Source organism: Rhipicephalus sanguineus, chromosome 10 (genome assembly GCF_013339695.2).
Source record: "Rhipicephalus sanguineus isolate Rsan-2018 chromosome 10, BIME_Rsan_1.4, whole genome shotgun sequence".
In the NCBI taxonomy this organism is placed as follows: domain Eukaryota; kingdom Metazoa; phylum Arthropoda; class Arachnida; order Ixodida; family Ixodidae; genus Rhipicephalus; species Rhipicephalus sanguineus.
In genome coordinates, this window is record NC_051185.1 from 112,521,626 (window position 1) to 112,547,668 (window position 26,043).

Consider the following 26,043-nt stretch of genomic DNA (forward strand, 5'->3'; position numbering starts at 1 on the left):
AGATAAACAGGGCTGGTTTGAGTCAATGCGACGGACAATCTTTTCATCGGTGCAGTCATCTCATTTCATGTTCTGGGCAGTTGTCGGTGCCGCAGTAAACGAAAGCGAAACCACTCTAGCGAAACTGTGTAGAGCGCCACTGCTACTGTCGGCGAAAGTAAAAGGGTTTTCGGGAAGAGTGTGACGTCACTTCTTTTCAATCCGTCCGCGCCATCCTTCGATAACGTGTTTGTGCTCGCTGTAGTGTTTGCGCCGTTATCGTTCATCGGCGTGTTACATCGTTCATCGTACGGGTACCTTTACAATGGTGTAGCCTACGCCTACAAACTGCGCGTATCGCTCGAGTCTTGTACCTGCGGCGCGGGCATCTGTGCGCAACGCAATATGACATCTCGTGCCGCGTTCACATCGTCGACGGTGACGGTGCTTTTGTCTGTGCTAGGCAGTGTATTGGGAACCGCCGTAATGCTGGAGGAACGCGGCGTCTACTCATCGCCACAGAAGTACGACGGCGGCATCGACGTCTACTGCTGGGAGCCGCCGGTACACGACGCCGTCCCCACCTACGTCGACCTCTTCAGAACAGCTTCGCTCGAATTTACCGTCGCTCCCGACGACCTGCGACTGTTCACTGGTGAAGATGAGCAGACCGTGCAGCACAAGTATCTCCAGAGCGGCATCGATTTCGCCGTCGCGATGTCGAAATTTGGGCGCAAACTCAGCTTGACCGGTCGGCACCGCCGTTGCGTTGGCGTGTATTCGACAGGACCGTACGAGTTCGCGTTCGTGCGCGAAGTCGACCGTCGGGGACTCCTCCAGTTCTGCGTCGGCGTCGTCGCCTTCTTCGCGGCACCCGTCGTTTCCCGTAGCGCCGCGGTATTCTACACGTGCGGTACGTGCGTCGGCATTCTAGCCTTCCTTCTGATAGCCGTGTTCCTCGCGAGTCGCTTGCTCCCGCGCAGGGCTGCGGGCTACGCCTTGTTGCTCTTCGGCTGGACTGTGGTCGTGTCGTGGCTAGACGTCCTCTGGACCAATTTGCAGGACGTCTGGGACAACTACCGGCACCTCGCCGCCTGCTACGTCGTCGGTTCGGCCGCCCTGAGCTTCGCGGTCTGCTACAGGTTCGGTCCGCCAAGCAACCCTCGAACTCTCGACTTGATCCAGTGGTCGCTTCAGCTGGCGGGGCTGGCATGCGTCTACTTTTCGTCCGACAGGAGCGACGTGATGGCGGCCGTGGTCGTACTTTTGCTGTCCACCTACGCGCTGCTTTCGTTGCGGTCGCGAGGGCCTCCCGCCGCCTGCCTAGACGGCTCGACACCCGCGATAGTTGAACCGTGTGCGACGCCTCCCGATTCGCCGCGAGCTTCGACTCGCGCCCACTTCGGCGATGACGGCATGTGGACGATAGTGACGAAGATACAGGCTCCTCGGGCCAAGCAGATCGCCATGTGTATCCGTGCCGACGACGGCGTACGGTCGCCGCGACAGTGGGTCACGGTATCGGAACGTCCAGACATAGAAATTAGCGAGGAGCACGCGATGGATTGTTTCCGCGAGTAGTCAGACGACACGGATTGAATGCTGTTGTAGGCGCGGCAGTTTTTGCTCACCGAGGCGGTGGATATTTGCCGAGCGTGCTCAATGATTTGTTTACGTCAATGCTCTTTCTTTTTCGCAGGCCCTATAATCGAGACTGATATCGCATGTGTGCGGTCGAACGTGCGAGGCCCTTGCGGAAGAAATGTCCTGTCACATTTCGTCACTGATCTGCTTTGTTTAAGCTGCACTGCGAGGAAGCAGTCAGGAATTGGCTTTTATACGTATTTATTTAATATATGAGAAAAGCAACTTCAAATAAGAATCAGTGCTGTATTTTCAGGTTTGTGCAATGCAGTAGCCAAAGAAAAAATGCCCCAAGTTTTACGGTTGTAACGCTTCTCACTGTTGTCATCTCTGACGTACCGAGATACTTAAACACATATGGTCTCTACAAAAGGAAGCACAAGGCAGTATTTTTGTACATCTCATTTATTGACCTTTCACTCTGAATATAATGCAAATAGTAACGGGCAAAAAAGAGGGGGGTACACTCACTTCACCGTCAACAAGTAGTGAGAACTGAAAGGCTTGCAGAATATGACACACGTAGCCTTTCTGCCTTGATAATCAGGTGTGCAAAAAAAAAAACAACAAAAAAACAGCCACTTACTTGCCTTATACAGGAGCTTGCTAATCCCAAAGTAGAGACTGTCTCAGCCAATGCATGCAAGACTAGCTGCATGATTGTTTATTCCTACATACAGTAATTCACAACTTTTAAGAAAAAGATACTTTAGTGCTGTTTCATCCTCTCTTCAGTTTTGCAAAGAAATGTCATTTCTTGTCCTGTGTTGTTCTGCAAGACACTCGGCCACCTTGCCTTCTTTGCTCAGCCAGAAGACAAAAAAAAATTCTGTAGTGTGTTTGACTTGCTATTGGAAAAGCAAGCTAATGCAGACACGTGGACCCCTTTTCACCACTAAGGTACCAGTCTGGGCTTGTTGCGAGTCGAGCCTCTTCCCTGTGCATTTACCCTGTGTCATGTCTTTTCGCCACCTTTCGGCAATTAATATTTAAAGACAAAACAAGGAAAAACAATGTGCAGTGTGATCTACCGAACAACACAGACCGAGAAACAACTCTTCTGCAAAATAAGAGCAAGAACAATGCAGGCGTAGCAATAAATCTTTCGAAGTCTATAGAAAAACACAAGGTACATTCGTAGTACAAGTTCCTGCCAAGACTGCTATCGAGCAACAAAAGAGAGGAGAAGGGATACGTCTATAGGAATGCAAAAACTGTGCATATTTATCTCCAGTGGTTGCTTAGGAACACAAGAACGTGCCCTACTCACTCCCACCAAGAGATGTGTATGTGCACTAGAAGAAATATGCGGAATGGGAGTGAATTGCACTCCTCCACTACGTCGAGTAACAGACAAACACATATGCAACACACTGAAACTATAATGAAGTAACACACACACGCTAACGCAAACTTCTCGCACCCTTTCAACAGCTTCTACTCCCAAAGTCAGTTACCCCCGACTCTTAACAGATATAAACCTATATGAACTAACACTAATCTAGAAGACGCAGGCACAACAGTGTTTTGAAAAGATATAGTGATGTATTAATAAAAGTTCACTTGTTTCTATAACTGCATTAGTCAAGTCAAAGTTCTGGCCCAGACTGGTGAATTATGCCACAGTACAAGTCGGAACTTGGGTTTGAGCTCCTCAGAGGGAATTGCCACAGCACTGCTGAGTGCATATTATCGCCTGCTTCATACAAATCGGCAAAACATTATGCGTGTTTCCGTCACTTCAGAAAGCAGTAGTACATGTGTAAACTGCAACACGAGAAAGAAGCAGCACAGATCCTTGAAAGTCGTAAAAAGGGTTCTCTCTTTATGAAACACAATAAACAGCATTCGTATGTCAAACGGTACTGAGAAAACGTGTGGTGAAACACAAATGCCTTATAAAAATTGTGCATTCACAGTGAACCAACCAGGTGACAATAATGACCAACATTTTTCGTCTTTTATGCACGATGATTAGCCCAAACTACTGTCACAACATGCTCTGGGCAAAAAAATAAATAAAATAGTCAACCGCTGCACACAATACGAAGCTGAACTGACGGTGGTAAACCACGAACGAAGAAACGGTCAGCGGGAGGAACACTTGCTACTCACTCGCTATTGGTAATGGAGTGATCAGATTTCCTCAACAAAGGAAAGCCTCATGACCATTTACTCACAGACTTATCTTCACACTTCGAACAACAGAAAGTTGAGCTTGGTAAGGATTCGTCGTAAAAGAACAAATACATTGCGCAAAGACATGTCTTTTATGCTACAACTTCGCATAATCCTTGCAGCATGTTGGAGACAAAAGAGCAAGCGGATCATCGTGACACTTCTGTCATGACAATTCTCACCGAGGAACCTGGCAATGCTTGCAAGACATGACAACTTAATGACACCGAAGCCCTCGTGTGCAATACTTTAAAAGTGACACGATCAAAAGCCATTAAACACAAACGGCAGACAGTGGAGACGTTCCTTCGCTGTGACATTGACCAACTCCTAACGCTCAAAAGACTGTACACTCTCACAATAATCACACCGTTTGGGTACAACTGTTCATAATGAAAACAATAAGCTGCACTTGTCCAAAAACAGAAGAGCCGTTGATGGAAATACGTGCCTTTGCGCGAACCACATCCAACATGCCTGTGCTTCGTGGCTGTTGTAAGATCAAAATTAGAACCTCGCACAACAAGAGAGTACATCCATAAGACTAATGACAGTGATTGCGGAAGCACGTGCCGTTTGGTACAAGCGGACGAGTCCGGCTTATGCACTGCCGCAGGTTGTGTGTGTAACATGCGTGCCCCGATAGTACTCTACTGCCTGTCGTTTGCCATCGTAACTACATTGCAGCATATAAATTGACGACATGTGTGGATGAAGCACCTTTAGCCGTCTGGTCACACAGTGAAAAGACATTGACGACCTTTCTGTCGACGAGTTGGAGACCGATGATGATGTGCAGGTGGTATCGGGGTGTGCATCCCCTAAATGTACAAACTCCAACAGCCGCTCACCGGAGTGCTCTGCTTATACCAAACAACAAACGCTCGTGTGTTTACTGTAAAAAAAATCTTGCGACTGTAGTTGTGTAATACGAGTCTTAGCAGGGTGGCGCTTAAGGATAAGCTTGTTTAGTACCACATTTCACACAACTGTTTCTTTTGTTTAGTATTGAGTTTATGGTAGCCATTGAGCAACAACATGCCTGTGAAAGACATTGAACGAGTTCTTTTTTTTCGAACGAGAAGACAAAAGCGGTTGTCATACACTGCTGCTACTCGACGTGACAGGTGACTGCAAGTACAGTAACCATCAAACGAACACACCACAGTTGTCACAAAAGAAAACCGACACTGACTGCATGCATTGAGAGTCTATGCTAACGTCGGTGACCTGGCATGTTTCATCTCGGCACATTTCCTAGTTCATCAAGGGAGCTTGGTGAAACAAACTGAAGCCACTCGACTGCATACACAACACAGATCATCAAGAAGACATGCATAGATCGTAACACCTCAACCTGCTACCTCTGAAGCGTCTTTTGCAGTTGCAACACGCTGTGCCCTGAACTGCAAGCTTATTCCATTAACAAATATGTTAACTGCTTGACAAGCAAAATGGCTGCATTTCCAATCTGTAGAAGTTAATTTTTCGGCTACACGACATCATTAAATCGTAGAAATATAGTCACCAAAACACTACATAAAGGCCCGCTGAAATGACTGCAAAGAACTTGGTTTCAGACAGTGCATATGCCTCGGGGCAAAATTTTGTGTGAAAACAAGTGTATTGTAGAAAGCTAGCAAAAATAGTTACAAAAACTGGAAAACCTGTCGCTTGCTGATGACAATGCCCGTGAATGTTGAGAGGCAGCAATTTCTGGCATGACCTCTGTGATCAGGTGATACTCGCAGCACCCCACCAATCTCGGAGTCTAGGATTTCCATTACATGTGCTAACCACCAGGAACGTGTTATCTGCTTAAGCGTTAATCAAAGGGTGCTAGCAGCAAAATAAGGAAACTTTGTCATGCAGGTTTTCTACGGTAGCTTTTGTTGTGCAACTGGTTAACAGTTTAGGTAAAATTTGGTTGTGGCCTTTAAGTAACCAAGAGAGAAGCACTTAAATATTTTTGTTTCTTTAAAGCTCATAAAAACTAATTGTTCCATATATAATTGCCAAATATGTGCACCAATGTTATGGATATGATTTACATTTCACTGTTCGGGGACACTTATTCCCGAACCTTTTCAGTACAGCTTCTGGCAACAGCACTGCTGCCACTACAACCACGAAGAAGTTGGATGTCAGCCCTTATGTTATCAGCCCTCAAATCAAGCTCCTAAAGATTAGTGAAAAAAACCAAACCTAAAGCAATCATAAATATGCACAGCATATTTTTGTCCCTGTAAATGTCATTCTGCAACAGGAGTTAAAAAAAAGAAAGGCTTGTTGTTCTCATTAAAACAAGCAAGATGACCTTGTAAATGTGCTTTCTAGTGCAGGCCCATGTCAGAGTGAACAGAAATAGTATTTCTTGGCTGAATTTTCAATTCCCAAGCTTCTACACACAACTAGTTGGCATTCGGGTCTAGCTCACCACGTCTACCATACAAATATCTTTAGGAAAATCGCATAAAACATTCTAATCAAGTAGTATCCTCTAGAACAATACATGTAGTGTGTGTGCAACACTGGTATAGTCTGCTACAACAAAAGGTACGTAAATCGTAACAAAATTTGTATAGGCCTGGGTTCTTACTTCCACCTTTGTTAATGCTCACGTTAGACACTAGGAGTACATCTTTTGGTCAACATCATTTAGAAAACCATTTGAGAAGTTTTGTTTTTGTGCATTTTGTTCAAAACCCTTATTATCTCGCTGTGGAAAACGCGTAGTTCTTGCAGTTGCAATTTTTATATGCATAGTTTTGTAATTTGTAGTTTGGCTGCATTTATGTGCATGTTATTCAACAACTCAAGTGTAATTCAGTTACTTCAATCATTGCTTAAATAAGACATACATCTCCGCTTCAATGTTCGTATTGTATGCGCTGTGCAGTCTAATATTAATAATTTATACACAAGTAGAAAAACAATAGCAGGACTCTGATTGCTATGGCCATTGCACTAAAGGCAAATATTAAGTCAACGTTGATTGTTGAAATAGCGGTCCAGAAACCTCGTAGCGCTACTTTTATGCCAAGGAAGTGCTTATTTTGAAATAAAATCACGTTTTAGTGGTCTGCATCGCATTAGCGGACTTCAAATCACCCGTCTGAAGGCGATATTTCGCACTTCACTGTTGCCGTGCTCAATGTTGCCAGCCTTTACTGCGCAGCGGCGTGCACCATTCGGGCATCCGGCAACATTACATGATGCGGTATTTCGTCGAACTTTCTGTCAGAGTGACTTTCACGAGCGCGCAAAACACACGCGGCAGTACGCAATACCGAAACTACCACTGAGACGCGACCGCGTGAGCGAAGCGCAGTTCGGCGAAAACGGAACTTTTGAACCACGCATGCTGTTTCCCATGGCAACGCCAAAAAGGTTCTTTTTTCCATGAATCAAACAGAAACGAACAAGCAGCATTTTATTACGTCTCTTGATGCACGGAAGGTTCTTTTTTTATCGCAGCTAGTTTGATTACTAGTGATTAATTGTATTCAGACTCTCACACGTCATCGGGATCACTTCCAAAATGTCCCACTCGTGGCGCTTATCGTGTGATACATTTAGCTTAATTTCTCGGTAAATAGGGCACTGCTGTTGATAATATTGCCGTTTTCGATGTTGTCATACATTGAGCTTTCACTCTGACATAAATTGTTATTTGCCTTTAGTGTCCCTTTAACTGCATGACATTCTGCCTCAAGATATTTCGACACTGTGCCGTCAACATGCAACTCTACCTTCCTGAAAAAGTTTTGTTTGAATAATACCCCTGTCACATGGCAAATGTAATGTCATTTACAACTAATGACATTTGTTCATAACGTCGTACCACACAGAAAAATTAATGACGTAGATGAAAATGACGTTTTCGACTGAGTGAGTTCACGGATTTCATTCGCACTTGATCTTTGACCAAATCTATAATCATGACGGCAGGGACAGGCTAAGGAGATTGCTAATGACTCCACGTTTTTCAAATTTACATAAAGAAACACTGTTTTAGTTGAAAAAATAAAAAAGTCTAATGCCACGCTCAATGGTGTCGTCAGCCATGTTTTTTTTATTTTACTCTTGACATTGTTAAGGTTGCAAAGCTGTGACAAATTGTGTAGAATGACCAAGCCTGTATTATTAGCAACTTTTTATTATTAGGAGCAATAATTCAAGGATATTCAAGTGTTAAATGTAAGTTACGTTGGCTTCCTCCTTCCCCTCCTGAGGTCATGGCACAAAAGGCTATAGTCGTAGTCATAATTTTCAAATGACATTTGTTTTCACCGTGTGACAGCACGCAGAAAAAAATGACAGCACATTTTCCATGTGACAGGGGTATAAATCGACATTTCTTTTTAATTAAGTAAAGTAGTCTTAATGACAGAAGGCCCAAACTCGCAAATTTAAGGTTTGTAGGGTGGCTGATGGACACTAGCAAGATCTCACCGATGCATTTTTGCAGCGCAAAGCATGAAAAATCAGTGACAGTGTCGTTACTGAAGCCTTGAATCCACCGAGAAATGCAGCTGCAAGTACACAGCCCAAGGTACCTTGAGCTGACACCATTCGTGTCACAGTGGTAGTTCAGATTTGCATCAAAATTGCGCAGCATCGAAATTTTCAAGTCCATTCAGAACACACCTTGCTACACAGCTTGGTAGATCATGAACGCGATTTCAAAAACAACGCCGCTGTTGAAGAGAGTGCCGGCTGATACAGCACGCACTTATGTCAAGAAAAGATACACCACTTGCTTGTATGCGAAGGCCAAGCTATATTTGGTAAATTTGATCTGTTGTAGCAACAGCAAGCAAATTAATGCACCACCTTAAATGACCGCAAATTGAAATATTGAGAGTTCATGTTTGATCCTCGAGAATACATTTCTTGTTCTTATTATGGGTATCCCAGATTTCACAACTGCCAACAGCCGCCATCAATCATGCCCTAAGATATGAAGTTGCTAGCTTCACCAGCTTTGAACGTTAGGAAGCATGCGGTAGCGATCTTTTTCGTTACCTGAAAGTCACATTTCCAACGCACACAATTCCAAAAATGTAAAGGCTCGACATCTGAAAATGGAAAACGGTCATAACTGGAAGCTCACGCATTTTGTCAACAAAATGCCAACAAATCAAAGTAAGCACACAGGTTGCCGTTCATGGGTTATCAGAGTCGAACACTAGATAAACATTGATGAACCTAAAAGATAAATCTGTCATGTCCATGTGCTTCACAAGTCATGCATTCACACAATGCCTGGAAGCTTTAAAAGGCAAAAGGAGTGTCCTTTGGACGAAGGGCTTGCTATCTACTATCGTGGAAAACGTGCTTAGAGTGCCAAGAAAATAGCGTGGTACATGCTAACACAATGATGAAAACAAGCATGTAGCTGTAACGCGACGCATGACATGCGTTAAACAAAACGGACTAAACATTACAACTGGATGCGATGCTTTCTGCTCCCAGGAAACATTGAAGGATTTGCAAGGCTATGCAGTATTCAGATAATGCTGTGTGCATACCTCAGTTGGTGTCTTTTGCAAAAGGGTGCTTTTACCTCATTTCTTTCTCACGTGGTGCAAGGGGCAAACTGCAACATGCTTGAATGATAGGATATAAACAAAGGTTGAGCCAATACTTGGATGGGCACTGCAATTATGATGGTTGTAAATCTTGACTGCAAATGAAGGCGCTCTACTGCAGAAATGAGCTTGATCATAACAGTCGAAATCTGCTATGGTGTTGAAGCGAAATGGTCTGGTCTGGCCTTGGCTAGACAGCACATATGGCTATTTGCTCTTTCTGCTGGCATTTGATGTCATTACTTTTGGTACGAATGTGTTGCTTGTCAGGTTAGCACAGTGTCCTTGTTCATTACCGTCTGCATTGCATGACCACTGGGTCCGCAGTAACAAACATCAAAAATAAGCATGTTGCCAAGCCACAGTGGACTCTGAAAAGCCATATAGGGGAAGTCAAAGAAAGTCTAATTTCCACAGTAGCATGTGAGCTCAAACTGCCAAGTTTATTGAAAAAGCAAGGATTCAGCCGGCCACAAATGGTTTACATGAATGTGTTGGGCAAAAGCAAGCCTACAGGGACCCTATGCGGCATTCCTCTATACAACAAATAACTACGCAATCAAGCCAAGTCAATATGAAACACTTTCCAGTCGAGGCCAAAGCTTCTAGCTGCTAATGTTGCCAGTAAAACACTGCAGGCTGCTACTGCCTGTGCCAATGCAATCCACCAAAGCTCAGGGCACAATGGCGCTAGATGGGCACAGCAAAGAACGCGTACAGCTAATTACAAGCTATTCGCAGCTGACAACTCAAAGCATGAATGAAAGAAAAACCCCACTTGTACTTACAATGAAATCAAGCCGACACTCGAGAACTTTAACACTGCTGCATCCTTTCATACACTTACTCTCACCAACGCTGGCAACCCTGTACAATTCTATACGCTCGATTCGGGCATGACCAAGCAATTTACATTAGCACCAGCAGCTTCAGGGCAAAACTGAATTAACACCCATTTGTCAATGCAGCCAATTTTGCAATCTAATTCTCAGTACGATGTCACTGGGATCAAGGAAAGGAAGTGATACCAGCACAATAGCTACAGTGCACTTTGCAGACAAGACCAGAGACGCAAGCGTACATGCACAATCTGCTCTGACCAAAAAATAAAGAGCACGAGAAAAAGAAAAAAATGTTTCTGGAAAAGAGAACTGGCCGTCTGTTCTTGGTCCTGTCTTGCCGAGCCACAGGATTGTCCTTTTTTCTTTTTCTCCCCAATCACGGCGAGTTTGTCCACAGCCACAAAGGCAAGGTGCAGGCCACGACGACGCATCCAAAGCACGTGACGCGGGCACATTTTAGCACGTGTCGCCATGGCTGAAAGCCGAGGGTCACGAACAGGAGAAGCAGACCAAGGTCTGCCGTGTGACCAGACGGCGGCGGCGGTGCAACGGTCCCTTCCCTTTCACAGACCACAACACGCGATGCAGAACTGTCTCAGCAGAGCGCTCACAGTGCCCGCGCCGCGATGGCCCGGCCGCTCCGTTAGCTCGACACTGAAGCCGCATTGGAGGAGCTGGGTGCAGCTGCGGTGGCTGCACAGTCAGAGTTGTCCCTCGCGGGAGAGCGGGAGCCGGGCGAAGGTACGTTGGTGGTTGATGCTCGCTTCAGGGAGTCCAGGTACTCCTGCTGTGACTGCGCCAGCACCCTGGCTATGATGTCCGTGTCTTCCCACTCCGTCAGGCCTGAGACAGATAACCGGGTCAACGCCCATGCGCAATACAAAGCTTGCCAATTCGTACCACCTTTCATTGATGCGATCTTGTTATGCGTTTTAGATTTCTATAGTCACTTCAGGCACGAACCCATAAAACATTGTTATTGGGCTCACTGAACCATACAAGAGCCCAAGCCACATAAGGTCCGGCAAAGAGCAGCCACAGTGCTTGAGCACTCATTACAACATATACAATATGGGCATACAGCATAGACCCTTATAACGCAAGTTGCGAATATCTGCACTATAAGCCATACTGCACTGTAACATTTTATAAAGGCTGTATGCGTGCAAAACACGGCAAATGGGCAGTCATGAGATCCTGAAAATTGAGGAATGCAACTTGGGTACAAATTATTATCTGCTTAAATTTGCAAATGTCAAAAGCTTAACATCTGCGTACCTGCAGGGCCAACATAAACGCAGGAAAAAAGAAAAAAGTGCCAAAGCGGAAAGTCGACAACTAACTTTTCACTGCTCCTCATTTATGCGGACTTTGCTGAGGTACCACACTGCACAGAAACTATACATCAAACGGAAATTGAAATGCCACCCGCTTTCGATTTTCCAGGCATGCGTGCCTCTTCCAAATGCAACAACTGCAAAACGTTTAGTTGACTCAGCACCAAACCACTACTTTTACAGTATGTGACCACTATGAGGAGGCAGATATCAAGATTGGATGTGGAAGAGATCGCACTCACGAGCTAAACAAAGGGCAGTGCACGTGAAACAAAGTTTCAGTTCACGGTCAAGAGAACAGCTGTGGCAACTATCCTGCAAAAGTCTGCCAAGCTTGTCTGCTAGTGGCTAAGGCGAAAGCTAAACACCTCCGCTGAGAAATGCATGCGCTCCCTTGCTGCTCTGAGAATTAGAATTTTCTGGCAGCCGCATTATAACCAGTCTTTCATTTCTAGGGACTGCGCAATAAGTTCTATGCATACATGGAGTACTATGCATACGCGTACTATAAGTACTATGCAATAAGTATGCAATAAGTACTAGGCATACATGGAGCTCTATGGTAGGGTAAACGAGACTCGGAAGAAACCGCATTATAGCCAGTCCTGCACCGTTGGCAGCTATGTTATACTGACCTGCAACCCATTTGAATTCTTGGTACTCCACGTTATTCTCCTAAAGATGTTACCCTGTGTTATGACCACACCCTGAACTCAACTTCAATTTTTAGACAAAAAGAAAAGAAAGTGGGATCATTACACGAGTAAATATGTAAATTTTTTCCGCTTTATTCGAGGTTTTTGTCTTTTTTTTCTCTCCAATAAACCATCCTCGATTCTGCGAGCTTCAACGGAAATGATATGCTGTGTTTCACCATGATTCCTCGGTGACTGCATCGGCATGGATGGGAAGTGCCTGGTTGAGCAACCTAGCAACCTCCGGTGTACAACCATTGAAGTCGCTGGACCCAAACCAGCTGCTCCCTATGACATTCAACCGGACCGTGGCCCCTTCCGAATGGAAGTGCTTACCAAAGATGGACGGTGGCAGGTGGTTGAGGAAGGAGGCCGTTTCGATCAGGGAGAAGCCTTCCTCCTGCAGCTGCAAGTGTGGGGCACTCCCCGAGGACGGCTGCTGCAAGTTGTCACGTGAGCTGGAGAGGCCCGAGCTGCCTGCCTTGGGGCTCAGCTCTGCACACCAACACAGCCGTGGGTCAGCAGAGCCCATGCACCCAAATTTAGGTACACGGTACTTTTAAGGCTTGTTCACCCCTGCGACTAGCACCGGTCCCGCGACCAACTACGACCGGCGAACAAAAGGAGACTAAGCGAAAAATGTCCACACCTGTGTGCGACTTATACCCATCGACACACAGAATTCACGTCTGCTCGCATTGCTATTGCCCAGCAAAATAAGTAAGCTGACGTCCTCTTCCTGCTCATCTGATTGGTTCACGGGTTTGCAACTGCAGTCACGCGATTGAAAAATCGAGCAGCGAGCGACCGAGTCAAAGTAGTCGCTTTGCGACCAAAGCAGCCATCAGCAACCACTTGTGACTAGCTTGGTCGTGCGACCTGTGCTAGTTGCAGGTGTGAACGAGCCTTTAAACTTCGGTGTAGCACGGCAAAGGACACGGGTGCACACAAAAGAAACATAAGACGACACCTGGTGGTAACTTGCAGCAATAAGTTTACAGTGAAACCTTGTTAATATGTACCTGCCGGAATTGAACAAAAGATTTCAAAGAGGCAGGGCTTTTCCCATATCTCATACATGGGTCATTTCTGAAGGGGATTTCACGTCAGAGGAGGCGAACAACATATTGATACCGATCTTCAGAATGACTAAAATCTGGACATCGATCTTGTCACATAAAGGTTTTGTTCCACTGCATGGGGTGCCTCACGAAAAAAAAACGCTTGAGGCCAGTCACGTTTTTGTAGCATGCCCGAAAAAAGCGTGAGTAATCGCAATGGGCAAGAAAATAATGCGAGTGCAATTTAGCAGAGTCACAAAAACTCAGTTGCAAGGTCATAAAAAAAGATGGGACGAAAACAGTCATGTGCGGACACGGGCCGCGTGTTTGAGACCCCTGCCCGATACTTTGCTTGGCTTTCTTGTCTGTTAGTTATAATTAAAAACAGAACTAGGCACTTTGCAGTTTGAACTAATCACCTATGCAAACAATTAGTAATATCTGGAATTTATGAGACAGTCTCATACAACCTAATGTATTCAGTGACCACCTACACTGTAGTGGCTCATCCTACGCCTACTGATTAGGTAATGCATACAGAGACATCTTTCTGCGGCATAACAGTTAACTGCGTCCCTTAATTCGCCAATCCCACAATGTGCCACGAAAGGTCCTGAGTCTTTTCGGCAAGTACAGAGACCAGTCGATCGATGATTCCGACTTCAGAGCAATTGCAGCCACTAACAAACACACCAGTAGGTCTTATCAACAACCCCACCACAATAGGCACCTTCAGCTGTCTGCATGGTCGTGCGTCTGGTGCAGTGCTTTTCCAAGGGTACTGGGGTGCTATCGTGGAGCAATGCCTCTTTCTATGCTATTCTTATCATCTACCACTCACGGCTGGCTGATCCCGTTGATAATGTGGACGGAGCATTGCTCTGACGACTGGCCAAGTGCGAAAAGCACGAAAAGCATTGGCATTGTTCTTCGAGTGCACCCCTGCATGCTTTTTAGTATGCAACAAGCGAAGTGCGCAGCGCTGCCAATCGCTGGCACCTCGTCGTGCAGGACCACTTTCAATGCGTATTGCTCTGTAGAAATGAAAGCAGCTCGCTGTAACAAGTTGGGTGGTGCAGGCGCCAAGGTACCTGGCTGCACCGACACTATAGTAATGCCAAACGCACGCATATGGTAAAGCAAGCGTAGCACTGTACGTTTTATTAAAAACGCACTGTACGTTTTTATTAAGCAACAAACTGAACACACCTCCATCCACTGCTGCTTCCACAGAGTTTCCTATAAGTACACTAGAGGGAATTCTGGCGCTAGTGGCTATGGGAGCTGCGACGCATGGCGCTTCAGCCAGCATGGGAACGATGTGTAGTACACACACGGATTTGCCTAAGCTTCGTTCTTTCGACTCCGTTTGGCTCTGTGTGGCCTGGAGCCACTTTTTCGCAAGACAAAGTTTAGCAAATGTTTAGCATTTCCACTTCACCACCTTTTAGGCTCACCAATTCAGAAACTCACGAAGTTCACAACGATCCATTCTTTTATTCGAAACAAACGCAAAAACACAACAATAAGCAAAGCGACAAGTGCGCTTGAAGCCTGTGGGAGTGCTATCAACCCCTGTAAAGTCGTTTGCGACTCATGGCGCATGCGTGCCTTGTGGATTAGCCTAAGTTAGGTTTAAAAGCCGCCAAGCGAGAGGTGGTGCGGTGGCGCCGCTCTGTCAGAGAGGTTAGGCCGGAGCAAAGAAAACAGGAGCGAGTCTCTGAAGTTTGGTAGAGTTCGTGGATGGCCATCTTCTACGGTGGGTCCGTGGGGGACGATACCGCAGCTCGATTCCCGGAGCCCCTCATGGAGAGTTGGACGACGGCGACGCCGCATTGGCGGTACCTTGTACAGTGCAGACCATTTATAACGTAACCGCATATAGTGCAGGACCCGTTACAATGTGGTCTTTTTTGACTCCGGCTGTTTACCTTCCCATAGAACCCCATGTATACGCATACCACTTATTGTGCAGTCCCCCAAGATGAAATACCGTTCATAATGCGGTTGCGGGAAAATATTTCTGTGAACAAACGAGGGGCGGAGGGAGGAAAAAGAAAAAAGACCGCGGCAGCACTGCACGGGCTCACCAAGTGGGGAAGGATGGTGGTTGCCTAGGCGACGGAGAAGCCTTTGCACAAGCGCCGGCAAGGCTCCGGCCGCTTGCCGGCTGAGCGCTCCGCGTGGAACGTGCAATCGTGTCCTCATCAAGTGCGCTTTGTTTCCTGTCGGGAAAAGCGTCGTCATTATCACGCTTGCTACAGTTATAGCGTTTGCTACCTCATCCTCAAATTGAAAAGTTTTACAGCTTCATGACGCGAGCTTTCGCCTTTTCTGCCAGTGCACGGACAGAAACGAGCTTGGCGGGCTTTTGTTGCTGTTGATTTCCCGGCCGCGAATGCAAACTTTGTATCACGTGCGCTGTTCTTCGGTTAGTGCTTGAGTGCGATCTTTTCCACGTTCGATCTTCATGTTGTCTAGGACAAACTTCTCACGACAACATGCTGAACCGCAGGCTAGGCCTAATCAGCGTTGGTTGCTTTTCGGTAGCGGTCACGGGCAATAAAAGTTGCGGTTTGGTGCGGAATCAACGAAACTCTTTGCAATGGCTGCACTTGAAGGGAAGGGAATCATATCGTTAATGAAAACGAGGGCATGGTTGGCACATGCAACTCTCGAATGGTGGTTCCCAATTCGATTGCAATGCCTTGGACATCGGGTGCGCGCCTGTGAAATCGAACGATCGGTACCGTTCAGCATGCGAAATTTCGGTCGCGATTCGACATAGTTTCTGTGTAATGCGCATACCTCGAGGTGGCCTGAAACGTAGTTGGCGAATTTCCGCGATGGCACTTTGTTTTGTTTGCTTTTTTCCTACGTGTTCATTTCGTTGGCAATGCGGGTCTTAATTTTTGAACATTCAAAAATTTAAGTGGTTAAAGGCGCCCTGAATCGCATGTGTTGATTATCGGACACGCAAGGCTACATCTCAACACGTTTTGCGCAAGCGCAGCCTTTGAAGAAGGTTGTTTTGGTTATAGTGCAGTACTGCTTATAGCGTGGATATTTGCGACATTGGCGACTTACGTTATAAGCGGTCTATACTGTATATGCGCGTTATGCTGCTTGGGTTTGTTATGTTTTCTGAGTATTATATTGGCATTATACAGTAGAACCTCGTTGATACGTTTCCGAAAAAAAAAAAAAACGCAGAAAATAAACGTACAATTTGGGAAAACGTACGAACCGAATAGAGTAAAAATTGAGGCTGACAAGCCCATGTTGAGGTGCAAGGGCAAAAAACGTTTATTTCTCAAAAAACATGGAAGGACTCCTCGATTTTCAAACTCCCGGCATCTCACTGGCAGCCAGAGGTCAGCCAGCTAGTTCGGTCCTGACCGGAAATAACGTTGTGGTCACGTGTGCTGAAGTCCCGAGACAACCCAAATATTGCAAAATTGAACTCTGGGACAACCAGCATAAACGTTAAGAAACGCTACCGCCGTGTCAGCAGACGAAACTTTGCGCCGCATGAGTGTCGGTTCTTTCTGCATTGCCGCTCGGAAATATGAGGCTAGGTTTGACGAAGAGCGGAACTGATATTCTCGAGCATACGCATTTGGGATACAATCACTTACGTTCCTAAGATCATGCGCGACTCGGGCCGTCCGTGAAGAAAACTGCCGCCCCGCTAAAGGCTTAGCAAGCTCAACTCTTCGTAGTGCACGTAACAATCGCGGTACAACACGATGTGCGAAATCTCGCGAAAGTGATAAGCGTCCGCGAAAGCGAAAGCTGTTCGCGGCTATCGCATACTACGTCGCACACTCGCGCTGATCAGTTTGCGTTCTGTCTTAACTCGAGACATCCGCTGGTACGTTCGCGCCACTCGTAATCGCACCATCTCGCACGGCGGAATGGGCTGTAAAAGATAACGCCTGGCGTAATGGCAACCGAAGGTGAAGTCCCCAAGTGCCCGTATTGTGATCTGTCGAGTCCTCAAAAAGATGGCGGCGAGCGCGCATCGTCTCGATTTGGCGTCTGATAACCAGAAACCCCCCAGATATCTTCCAGAACAAATTTTTTCCGGTAGCTTCCGACGACTCACTGGTAGGCAGAATTGCCCAGCCAGAGACATACGAACGCCGACTGGAATTGCACCGGGCGGAGCAACCTGAAAACGAACGCGCTCCGGGAGAAAAGTGTGGGGGAAATTATCGGCCATACTCACTAGGCAAAATGGCGGCGTTGCTATGGTCAACGTTTATGGAACCAGGTCTATAACTGGTTATATAGGTGTGTAGAAGGAGTGTGGAACGAGTGTGCATCTATGTACCGTGCTACAGATGAAGGATTTGCAATGCTCAGCAAAATCGTGCCAAGTGCTACAGAAAATACTTTTTTTTAAAGCCGTTTGAAGATCTTGACGGTCATTGTCACCGCCTGCTTTCGGGTCCGTGTGTGGTTGACAGAGAGCGGCGATCCAGCAATTCGGAGAAGGCACGGAGGGGACAATCGAGCAAAGCAGAGAAAGCGCGGAGGGGGAAAAGGCACTGCGGAGAAGCCGCCGTCGCCGCGCGGCAGCTGCCTGCCACTTCGCGCTTCACAAGTACACGAGAGGGCCCTTTCTGCACACCTGAATGAGACTTTCTGAGTACAAAACGTATCATACGACCACAGTTTTTCGCGGTGCTGAACGTTGCTGCCGAATAATCGTATCTTCCTGGAACGTATTAACCAGAATGTAATACACACAGCTGTATTGGGTTATTTTTAATTTTCGCGATTTCGAGCGTAGGAGCCGGGAAATCGTACTAGAACCTAAAAGGTCCTACTGTATAAGGTTACTTAGAGTGTACTAGTTATATTAGACTTGGCTTGTGAGCTCTGTTAGGTTTTACCGCTCATAAGTCGATCGTGTGGACGGGACGGGACAGCGCGGCACGGTACGTCGTACAAAGCTTCTTTCTCGGCTCTCCCCCTGCCTGGTCTTTGGCTGTGCAATCATCAAGAGAAAGCAAACGGCTTCCTTTGAGCAGCGATGGCCAGCATGGGTTGCGGTCAAGCGACCGTTCTCAGAGGTCGGCGACCCGAATGTGTGGGAAAATGAGGAGGACATCCCCTGCTCTATGCCGTCGCTCGAGGCAACAGTATGCATGACCCCAACAACGACCGACATGTGCTTTCGCAACAATGCAAGGTCGAATGCGTGGGAGGCAGGGTCACGCAAACGCCTTTTCTTTCCCGGAACAGTTTAACGACTGGCTCCGCGGGTTCAACTCGATGTGTATGGGAAAATGGCGCGAATGCACCAGGGCTAAGATACAGGTGTTTCGACCATGAGAATCCCCGAGAGCGTGGGATAAGGAGAGGGAGAGCCATGATGGGAAAGAGTGCCAAAACGTCTGTCTGCACTGTAAAGACACTGCTGTCGAGATTAGGGACAGCCCAGTAGGGAGTGGCTTAACATGAGGATAAACGGATTGGATAAGGGAATGTCGAGGCGGACCACCAGTGGCCACCTCCCCTTTTTGTTGTTTACCGCAAGGTACTTAGGACTGGACGGAATTCGTTTCCCTTCAGTCTAGGCTGTAATCACTTAACTGATCGATCAGTAAGACTCCGTACGATGCAACTTCTGTCTGGGCCGTAACCACTTGGTGGTCGAACAGTGAGACTCGGTTCTTCGTATGTAGTAACAGTGTTCTAGGCTCTAACTTAAGCAAAGTTAAGTAGAAGAGTAAGACGCTGTTGATGTCTATGTTATCATCAGTGTGCTTCGGCAAGATGTACATATGACTGTAAATATTTCGCTGCAATATACCTTCAAGTTTTATTACCTCCAACCTGCCTCCTGCTTCATCGACGTTGATCATCTCTTTGACGGGACTTCAATCCACATCAAGGAGAAAACGAACAAAAGGAAAAACATAACTAGCTCTTCATTTGTAAAAGCAGGTTAATAAATGTACACGTGGCTGTTGACTGACGGCGTGAACTGTATCCGTGTGTTCCTAGAGCGGCACTCTTCTCAGACCCCACAAGCCGCAAGCACAAAGATAGAGCAAATCTGTGTACTATTCATCATTCCCATAGTGGCTGAATGATCACAGTGCAGAGTTCCCTTCAGTTAATATTGGGAAACTCTATGGCTGCTTCATCATGCAGGGCCACTAGAGCACTGTATGAAGTGCGAATTGCTTGCAGGGAGCTCATTATCACTAGGGCCCCTAACTTTATGCGGTGGAAAATTTGGAATTCTGCAATTCCAGATAGAGAAATCTGCAAAATTCCGCGGCAACCTTAAACATGCTAATTTTTGCGGCAATATTGAACAGACGCAAAGGAACACGTAACATTTATTCATTGCACACGTTCAGGCTCAAAACATGCCTGCAATAATTAAAATTGCAGGAAACTGTTGTGGGAGAGCATCAGGTGATACTTGGTGCTCTCTTCACTGAGAGAGTGACGCTTATGGGACACAATGTCACCATAACGGCTAAACGATCTCTCTGCATCAACAGAGTTGATTGGTATTGCCAGGTACTTCAGGGCAATTGACGAAAGGGTTGGGGTGAGTTGCTGCATCCCTGCCCAGAAAGCCAGGACATCGAAGTCAGCTCCTGGGTTTTCTTGTTTGGAAAGAAATGGAGCCAAGTCTCTGTCACTGGTCTTTAGTTCTTGGGCACTCTTCAGGTACACCTCCCATTCGGCAGCTAGAACTAGCGATTCGCCTGCAAGCTGAGGCACACCTGTCAACTCGGACTTTTTCTTGGAAAGGCACCCAACTTGCAGAGGGTCCAAGCACCTAACATCTTTGAAGAACTTTCAGGTGTCGGACTTCTCCAAGTATATTAGTGCTTTGTTAGCCGCTTTGGTCATTGCAGCCGTCATCTTGTTACCAATCTGATGGGCCTCATCATGTGCGACATCTTCTCTCTTCAATTGTGCTGCAAAATCTTCCTTTGCAGCTGCTTCAAGGTAACCCCAAAGTGTAAACAAAGCATTGTACGCTTTGTGGCAGGCTACGCGCTGACCCTCTGCTGCTTTCAGCAAGCTTGAAACTTTTTTTCCAAATACTGCAATGCATCGCATGCTGTACTTAAGCTCAGTTGAGTGTTCACTAAGAAGTTTCAGAAGGGAATCAACGCACGCTGCTTCTCCATACTTCTAGTGGACTTGCTTAAGCAAGGTAGGATAGTGCTCAAAGTAGGCAGAATGCTGTTCAACAGCCTCAATCCATGAATTCCACCTGCTTTGGACAGGTGCTGGGGGTGCCTTGGCACATTGAACTCCACACTCTTCCAGATGTGATTTGTAGAAAGCTCTCTTTCTACTCGAGAGACGGAAGGCCTTCTTCATACAGGCGACAAACTTGTCCACTAAGGGAAAAGATGCCTGCAGTGTACTGCCAACAATGTTCACTGTATGGGCTACACAAGTAATGTGAACAGCACCCTCGCAAAGTGGCTTTATGCACTCCTTAAAGGACTTCACCATATAGCTAGCGTTATCGCTAACAAAGCCCGATACATCCTCAAATTCAACTCCGTACCTCGTCAGTGTTCTTGTCACAATGCGGCCTATCACGGACGAGTTCACTTCATCCACGAATTTCACTTCCACGAGTACAGGTTGCAGCGAAGTACTCGCACTTCTGGCCGACTGAACGAACAGCATGTTCACAACCGATTTTGATCGGTCATCGGTCGTTTCATCTGCAATCACTGAAACTGTGGTGCCTTGAAACATAGCTTTCAAATTTGCCTCGTGCTTCTCGAACAATTCTGGAAGTCGTCGGCGGAGCGCATCAGATCCAGGCACCGACCCACCGTTCCGAATGTGTGTCTGCAGAAACGTTCTCAGTTTCGGGTTGTCCACCTTCTCAAGGGGAATATTCGCAGATATCAGTGCATCCAAGAATTTGAGAACAACGTCGTTCCTCGCTTCACCAGCCGTGATTGCGGATTCCAGCGTTTGCAGTCGACTTTGCTTTTTCGGCGTTCCTGAACCCCCAGCTCCGTCTTCTGATTGTTCTTCGCCACTTTTTCGCTTAGAGGAGTCCCTTGTTCCGGCATTCTTACGATGACGGTTGCTCCCGATGTGCTCGTCAATAGTTGACTTGCGGCGATGGTCCACTGCTCTCGCGCAAGTCTGGCGAAAAAGCACACCTCCATCTTCGTAAAAGTCAGCGTGCTTGTACTATTCTCGAGCGCGTTCCTTGGCTGTCTTTTTGCTTAAATGAGATCCTGAAGGTGCCATCTCGATTCGCGCATCGATCTCGAACCAAAGCAAACGGGAACACGTGCACGTGGAGTCGCAAACAGCAAGTGCGTTGGATGGATAGGTGGCTACGGCCCTACGGCTACGTACGGCTACCGTTAAGCCTTGTGATTGGTGGCGGCCACTGGCGGCTTCAATTTCTCTCGCTAGTTAAAGACGATAGAGCAAATGAACCATTTTTCCATGACTTAATAAAATACACTAGCGCATTGATTTGCTCATATCTAACGCGAACTTTTTTTCTTTTTCGTAAAGAGAGTACAAAAATATTACCTCCGCGTTGCCATCGAGTACGTAACGAGCGTGGTTGCGAGTACGTCACACAGCCCGATAAACTGAGAAAGTAGGGTGCTTTGATGCGCGTTTTTGCACACATCGAGGCACACTATGAGAAAGTCGATCGGAGCGCCGTTTCTCGGCAGAAAAAGCAACCACATATTAGCGATAATCTGCAGCAGTTCTTGAGAAGCGCGGCGTCATTTTCAGTCGAGCAGCGGCGCTATGCTCAACTCGGCCAAGTGAAGGACGAAATTCGAGTCGAGGCTTGTTTGAGAATCCCGTCACCTTCTACTTTATCTGTCGTTTTAATAGTGTGCCTCGATATGTGCGCCCCCCTTGCCAAACGAGCAACAAAACGCGCATCAAGGCACCCTACGTTTTAACGGCGTGTAGCGACACCTTTCAGAAGCTTTGGAGAAACAGTGTTCCTCGCTAGTTCACAGAAGCGTGGCCTGTAACGTTTTTTTGTTGTTTTTTTTTGCATTTCCGCGAAAAAAAAACGTAAATTCAGTTATTTTTCGCGGAATCAACATTTTTTTCACTTTTCCGCGAAAAAACATCAATTCCGTGATTTTTCGCGGAATCGCGGAAAGCTAGGGCCTTAATTATCACCATGCTGACCCAACAAGCCACTCGCTGTGCCCTCACATGGTCTACAGCAGAGCGGTACGAAGAACACTCCCATAGCAAGTGCGCATGTACGGCACAGCAAGGGGCCTGGCAGCAACGGCGCGATCACAGTAGGTGATGCACTACATGCAACTAGCCAGGGGCGATCCACTCCGAGTGGCAGTGCACCATTTCAATGAAACGGTGTCAGTTTTTGCTCAGTAGACTGCTGTGCCCACATGCACGTATCACGGAAAGCTGACGCAAGTGTCCATCTACTCTGTCGCTATGTCAGTTGCTGTATGTTCTGGACCCTGTAATAGTTTCTGAATGCTCCTTGGTGTCACAACAGTGTGCTAAACGGTCGTATGACAGAGTCTGAACATTTCCCGCAATTTGGCAGAAAGAATGAAAAGGTCTTGTTGTGGGTAGCTTAGGCAATATTTACAATGGCACTGCATTTATTTTTTGGTTGAGGGTGGCAGCACTTGTTAGGAGATGCAAATATGCACAGGCCAGATAAGCAAGCAAATGATCACAGGCAAATCAAAGAGGAGTCTGCAGCCTGTATGCAGAACAGATCATCGACGAAATGGTCCAGATAAGATGGCTGCTCACCTTTACCGTCACCGGCATGGGCGGCAGCGTCGGACTGGTCTGACAGTGCCCCTCCGAGTGGTGGTGTGCGAGGACTGGCTCGTGAACGTGGGGATGCTCTGCCTCCACGTGGAGAGGAGGAGGCTCCAGATGCGGCCGTGTTGCCCCCAACTTCCACCAGGGGGGAGAGGCTCGAGCTGGATGTGGCCGTGGCCGACCGGGTCTGCAACACAGAGGCGCGCATTTCAACCAACGCACAACATTACGTGAAATCCCTAGAGTACCAACTTGGGGTTTTGCACTGTGTCATAGAAGACATGAGTAAACTAGGTTAAATAAATTTCCGTTTCTTTTTAAATTTTGCCCGCTTTTTCACCTGTCGAAGGAGCTGCAGCGCCGGTTTAAAAAGCAGTGCCGGCAATGGGCAGGCACACTATTCTGATGCCTTGTGGTGCGCCTGCAGCATTCTTGCTGTTCAGCCAGCATCCCAGCTGCCACCACATGCGAGGGTGGATAGCTGCACATTGAAGCTATAAACCTTACTTCCACCAACCGGAATGGAGAACAGGCCTTTTAACAAGCATTTATTGCAGAAGACTGGGATTTGTAGAGGGATCTGCTAGCTACTGCAGCTACTAGCTAGCTGCAGCTAGCTGCAGCTACTGCTAGCTACTGAGCAAAAACCAGTGTGCTGCTATGTAGACCTGATTACCCTAGCTAATTGTCTGCATTGCATCACCCACTTCGTGCACTCCGTCACTGTCGGTTACTGAGTAAATATAATATTTAGTATCTGAGCAGGTTTTCTTCTGATAGACAGCCTGCATGTGTGGGATCTGCATATACTCAGTATGCTGATGGTACTCTCGCCGTACTGTACAGTACACTGCTCATAATCATGCAATATGTGGCTTTGGATTGAATACGAACAGTACTGTATTATAAGTTTAATATTCAGACGAACGTTACAAATGCGATGTTTAGAACTTTCAGATATTCACGAATTTACAAGTTGCATACAACAAAATCTTCCCTTTTTAACTGTTCCAGTCCTTCTGCTATCTCACTTCTCCACACTGCACCCACCTGAACATAGTATTTGTTTTCTAAAGAATTCCTATTCAGTTACAGTAGCCTTCAATAAACACTTCAGACAAGCTACTGATACTGTCAAATACTTTGTCCATTTATCCTTCACTCCCATTCACGTCTTACGCTGCTGCCAAGAACTATAAAGCAGTGAGTCTAGCAATAACATTGCTTCAACTAGACTCTGGGGCCATATTCTCAGACGATCACCAAAAGTGTCACTTTGCCCTTCGCCCAGTACAAAAGCGACCCGGTATCAAAACGACACGTCATGCACACTGGTGATGCGTGTGACCCACTCGCTTGGTTCACAAGTAGCAGCCATGATGCTGCCTGGACTGGCGGGAAGTGTGGCCGGCGGTGTGTTGGCTTGTGAGGTGTGCACTCCACCAGGGAAAAGGGTAGTGACCCATTGAGTTGACTAGTTACGTTCCGTAGAAGTAACCCTTTTAGCAAGTTTCTTCAAATTGCGTTCACTAATAAATGCAAAATTGAACGGTTTTGCAGTGCCTTCGTGGGGCAGACGACACAAACCCATCAAGAGTCCTCACGAGCACCAACCAATAGAGAGAGAGGCCCACCTTCTTGCGTGCGCGCATCTCATTCTCGCGTAGCCAGTGCAGGTAGGACTCTCGGGCCACCTGCTCTTCAAGAGCCTCGCTGGTGGCCTCCCAGTCGGTGGCACGCAGCTTGTCCTCCAGCATGGCCTGCTCCAGCTGGAGCTCCTCCGAAGCACGCAGGGCCTCCTTCACCAGGGTCTTGTCGGCCAGACCGGGCTTGAAGGACGGCAGGCCGAGGCCCACGCCCACCGTGGCCTTGTACGGGTCCACGATAGAGTTGTAGTGCACGTTGCGGTGGTAGCTCAGGCGGATCGGCTCATTGTCCGTCTGCTGGCCCCCGTGAAAGATGTTGATCGGCTCTGCACGACAGGTCTTTCCTCACAAGAGGGCTCCACACGAATGGAACGGCGTTTCTGACAACGCTAACAAGAGTTACATCTGATCTATGCGTTTCCTAAAGGGTGTTATGCAAAAACGAGAACATTGAAAGTTCAGCTCATCTTAAGTGCAACTTGGTCCAGCACATAGTAATGAATGCACAAGTAAACTTTTCTTGGCGACAAAGCCTTCATTGGGAGGCCGTTCTCATGTATTACAGTTTGTACTAATGTTTACAACTCACCAACTCAAATTTGAAAATGCATATTTTCTTCGAAAATTGTGTTGTTAGCCCCACATCCCCCTTAAGCTTTTTCATGCGTAGAGGAAAGTGTCCGTCAGCATGGTCGCGGTACCAAAATTTAAAAATAACTCTCACAACTCTCGCGTCTCATTCACTTAGTACACGCGAAAATTGGCATATAGGGGCACGAATGTGTGCCTGACATGACCGATAGGTCACGGCATCACTAACTTGACATGCTTGCCAGTTACGTAATGACTAACGATAATAATATGACAAGTGGCGCGCAGACCCACATTCTTCGGCCAGAAATATTTCTGATGATGTGTGGTCTGACGATTTATCTCCGCCAGGTAATGAAAACGTCGTGGTCAGCAATATCGATCTCAACATGTTGGACTTACCCATAGATTTTGAAGAACTAACCGCACAGGTAAAATGAATGCGAAAAAATACTTGAAAAAAAAAAACTCACAGGGTCCTTTGTGCATTCGCGTAGGACGACTCGAAGGCGAAAACCATCTTCTCTTTCTTCAGTCAATGCATTGATCCTCCCCCATCCCCCTCCGAAAGCTTTCTGCACCTAACGTGGTTTTGCACTGCCCCCAAGATTGAAGGCATTGCAAGCTTTCTGCATCTCACCTGGTTTTACATTGCCTCCGTGATCGGCC

The 26,043-nt window shown here is 46.9% G+C and overlaps 2 protein-coding genes across 2 annotated transcripts in view; one reads left to right on the forward strand and one right to left on the reverse strand.

Moving 5' to 3' along the window:
• The first annotated feature begins 216 nt into the window (after positions 1-216).
• Positions 217-2,725, forward strand: LOC119372280 (uncharacterized). The gene has a single exon (XM_037642757.2). The coding sequence runs from the start codon at positions 385-387 to the stop codon at positions 1,558-1,560; it is 1,176 nt and encodes a 391-aa protein (XP_037498685.1). The 5' UTR covers positions 217-384; the 3' UTR covers positions 1,561-2,725.
• A 7,092-nt stretch (positions 2,726-9,817) lies between these two features.
• The window catches only part of LOC119372281 (OTU domain-containing protein 5-B), a 35,929-nt gene continuing 19,703 nt past the window's right edge, over positions 9,818-26,043 (reverse strand). Inside the window, exons 5-8 of the mRNA XM_037642758.2 lie at positions 24,772-25,109; positions 23,123-23,324; positions 12,606-12,764; positions 9,818-11,080 (exon numbers count right to left, since the gene is read on the reverse strand). Of these exons, the coding sequence (XP_037498686.1) occupies positions 10,881-11,080; positions 12,606-12,764; positions 23,123-23,324; positions 24,772-25,109 (899 nt within the window). The 3' untranslated portion in view covers positions 9,818-10,880. The remainder of the gene's footprint in view (positions 11,081-12,605; positions 12,765-23,122; positions 23,325-24,771; positions 25,110-26,043) is intronic.

Excerpts from the sequence above, each read along its gene's own strand:
- LOC119372280 (XM_037642757.2), top strand. The coding sequence starts at position 385 with ATGACATCTCGTGCCGCGTTCACATCGTCGACGGTGACGGTGCTTTTG.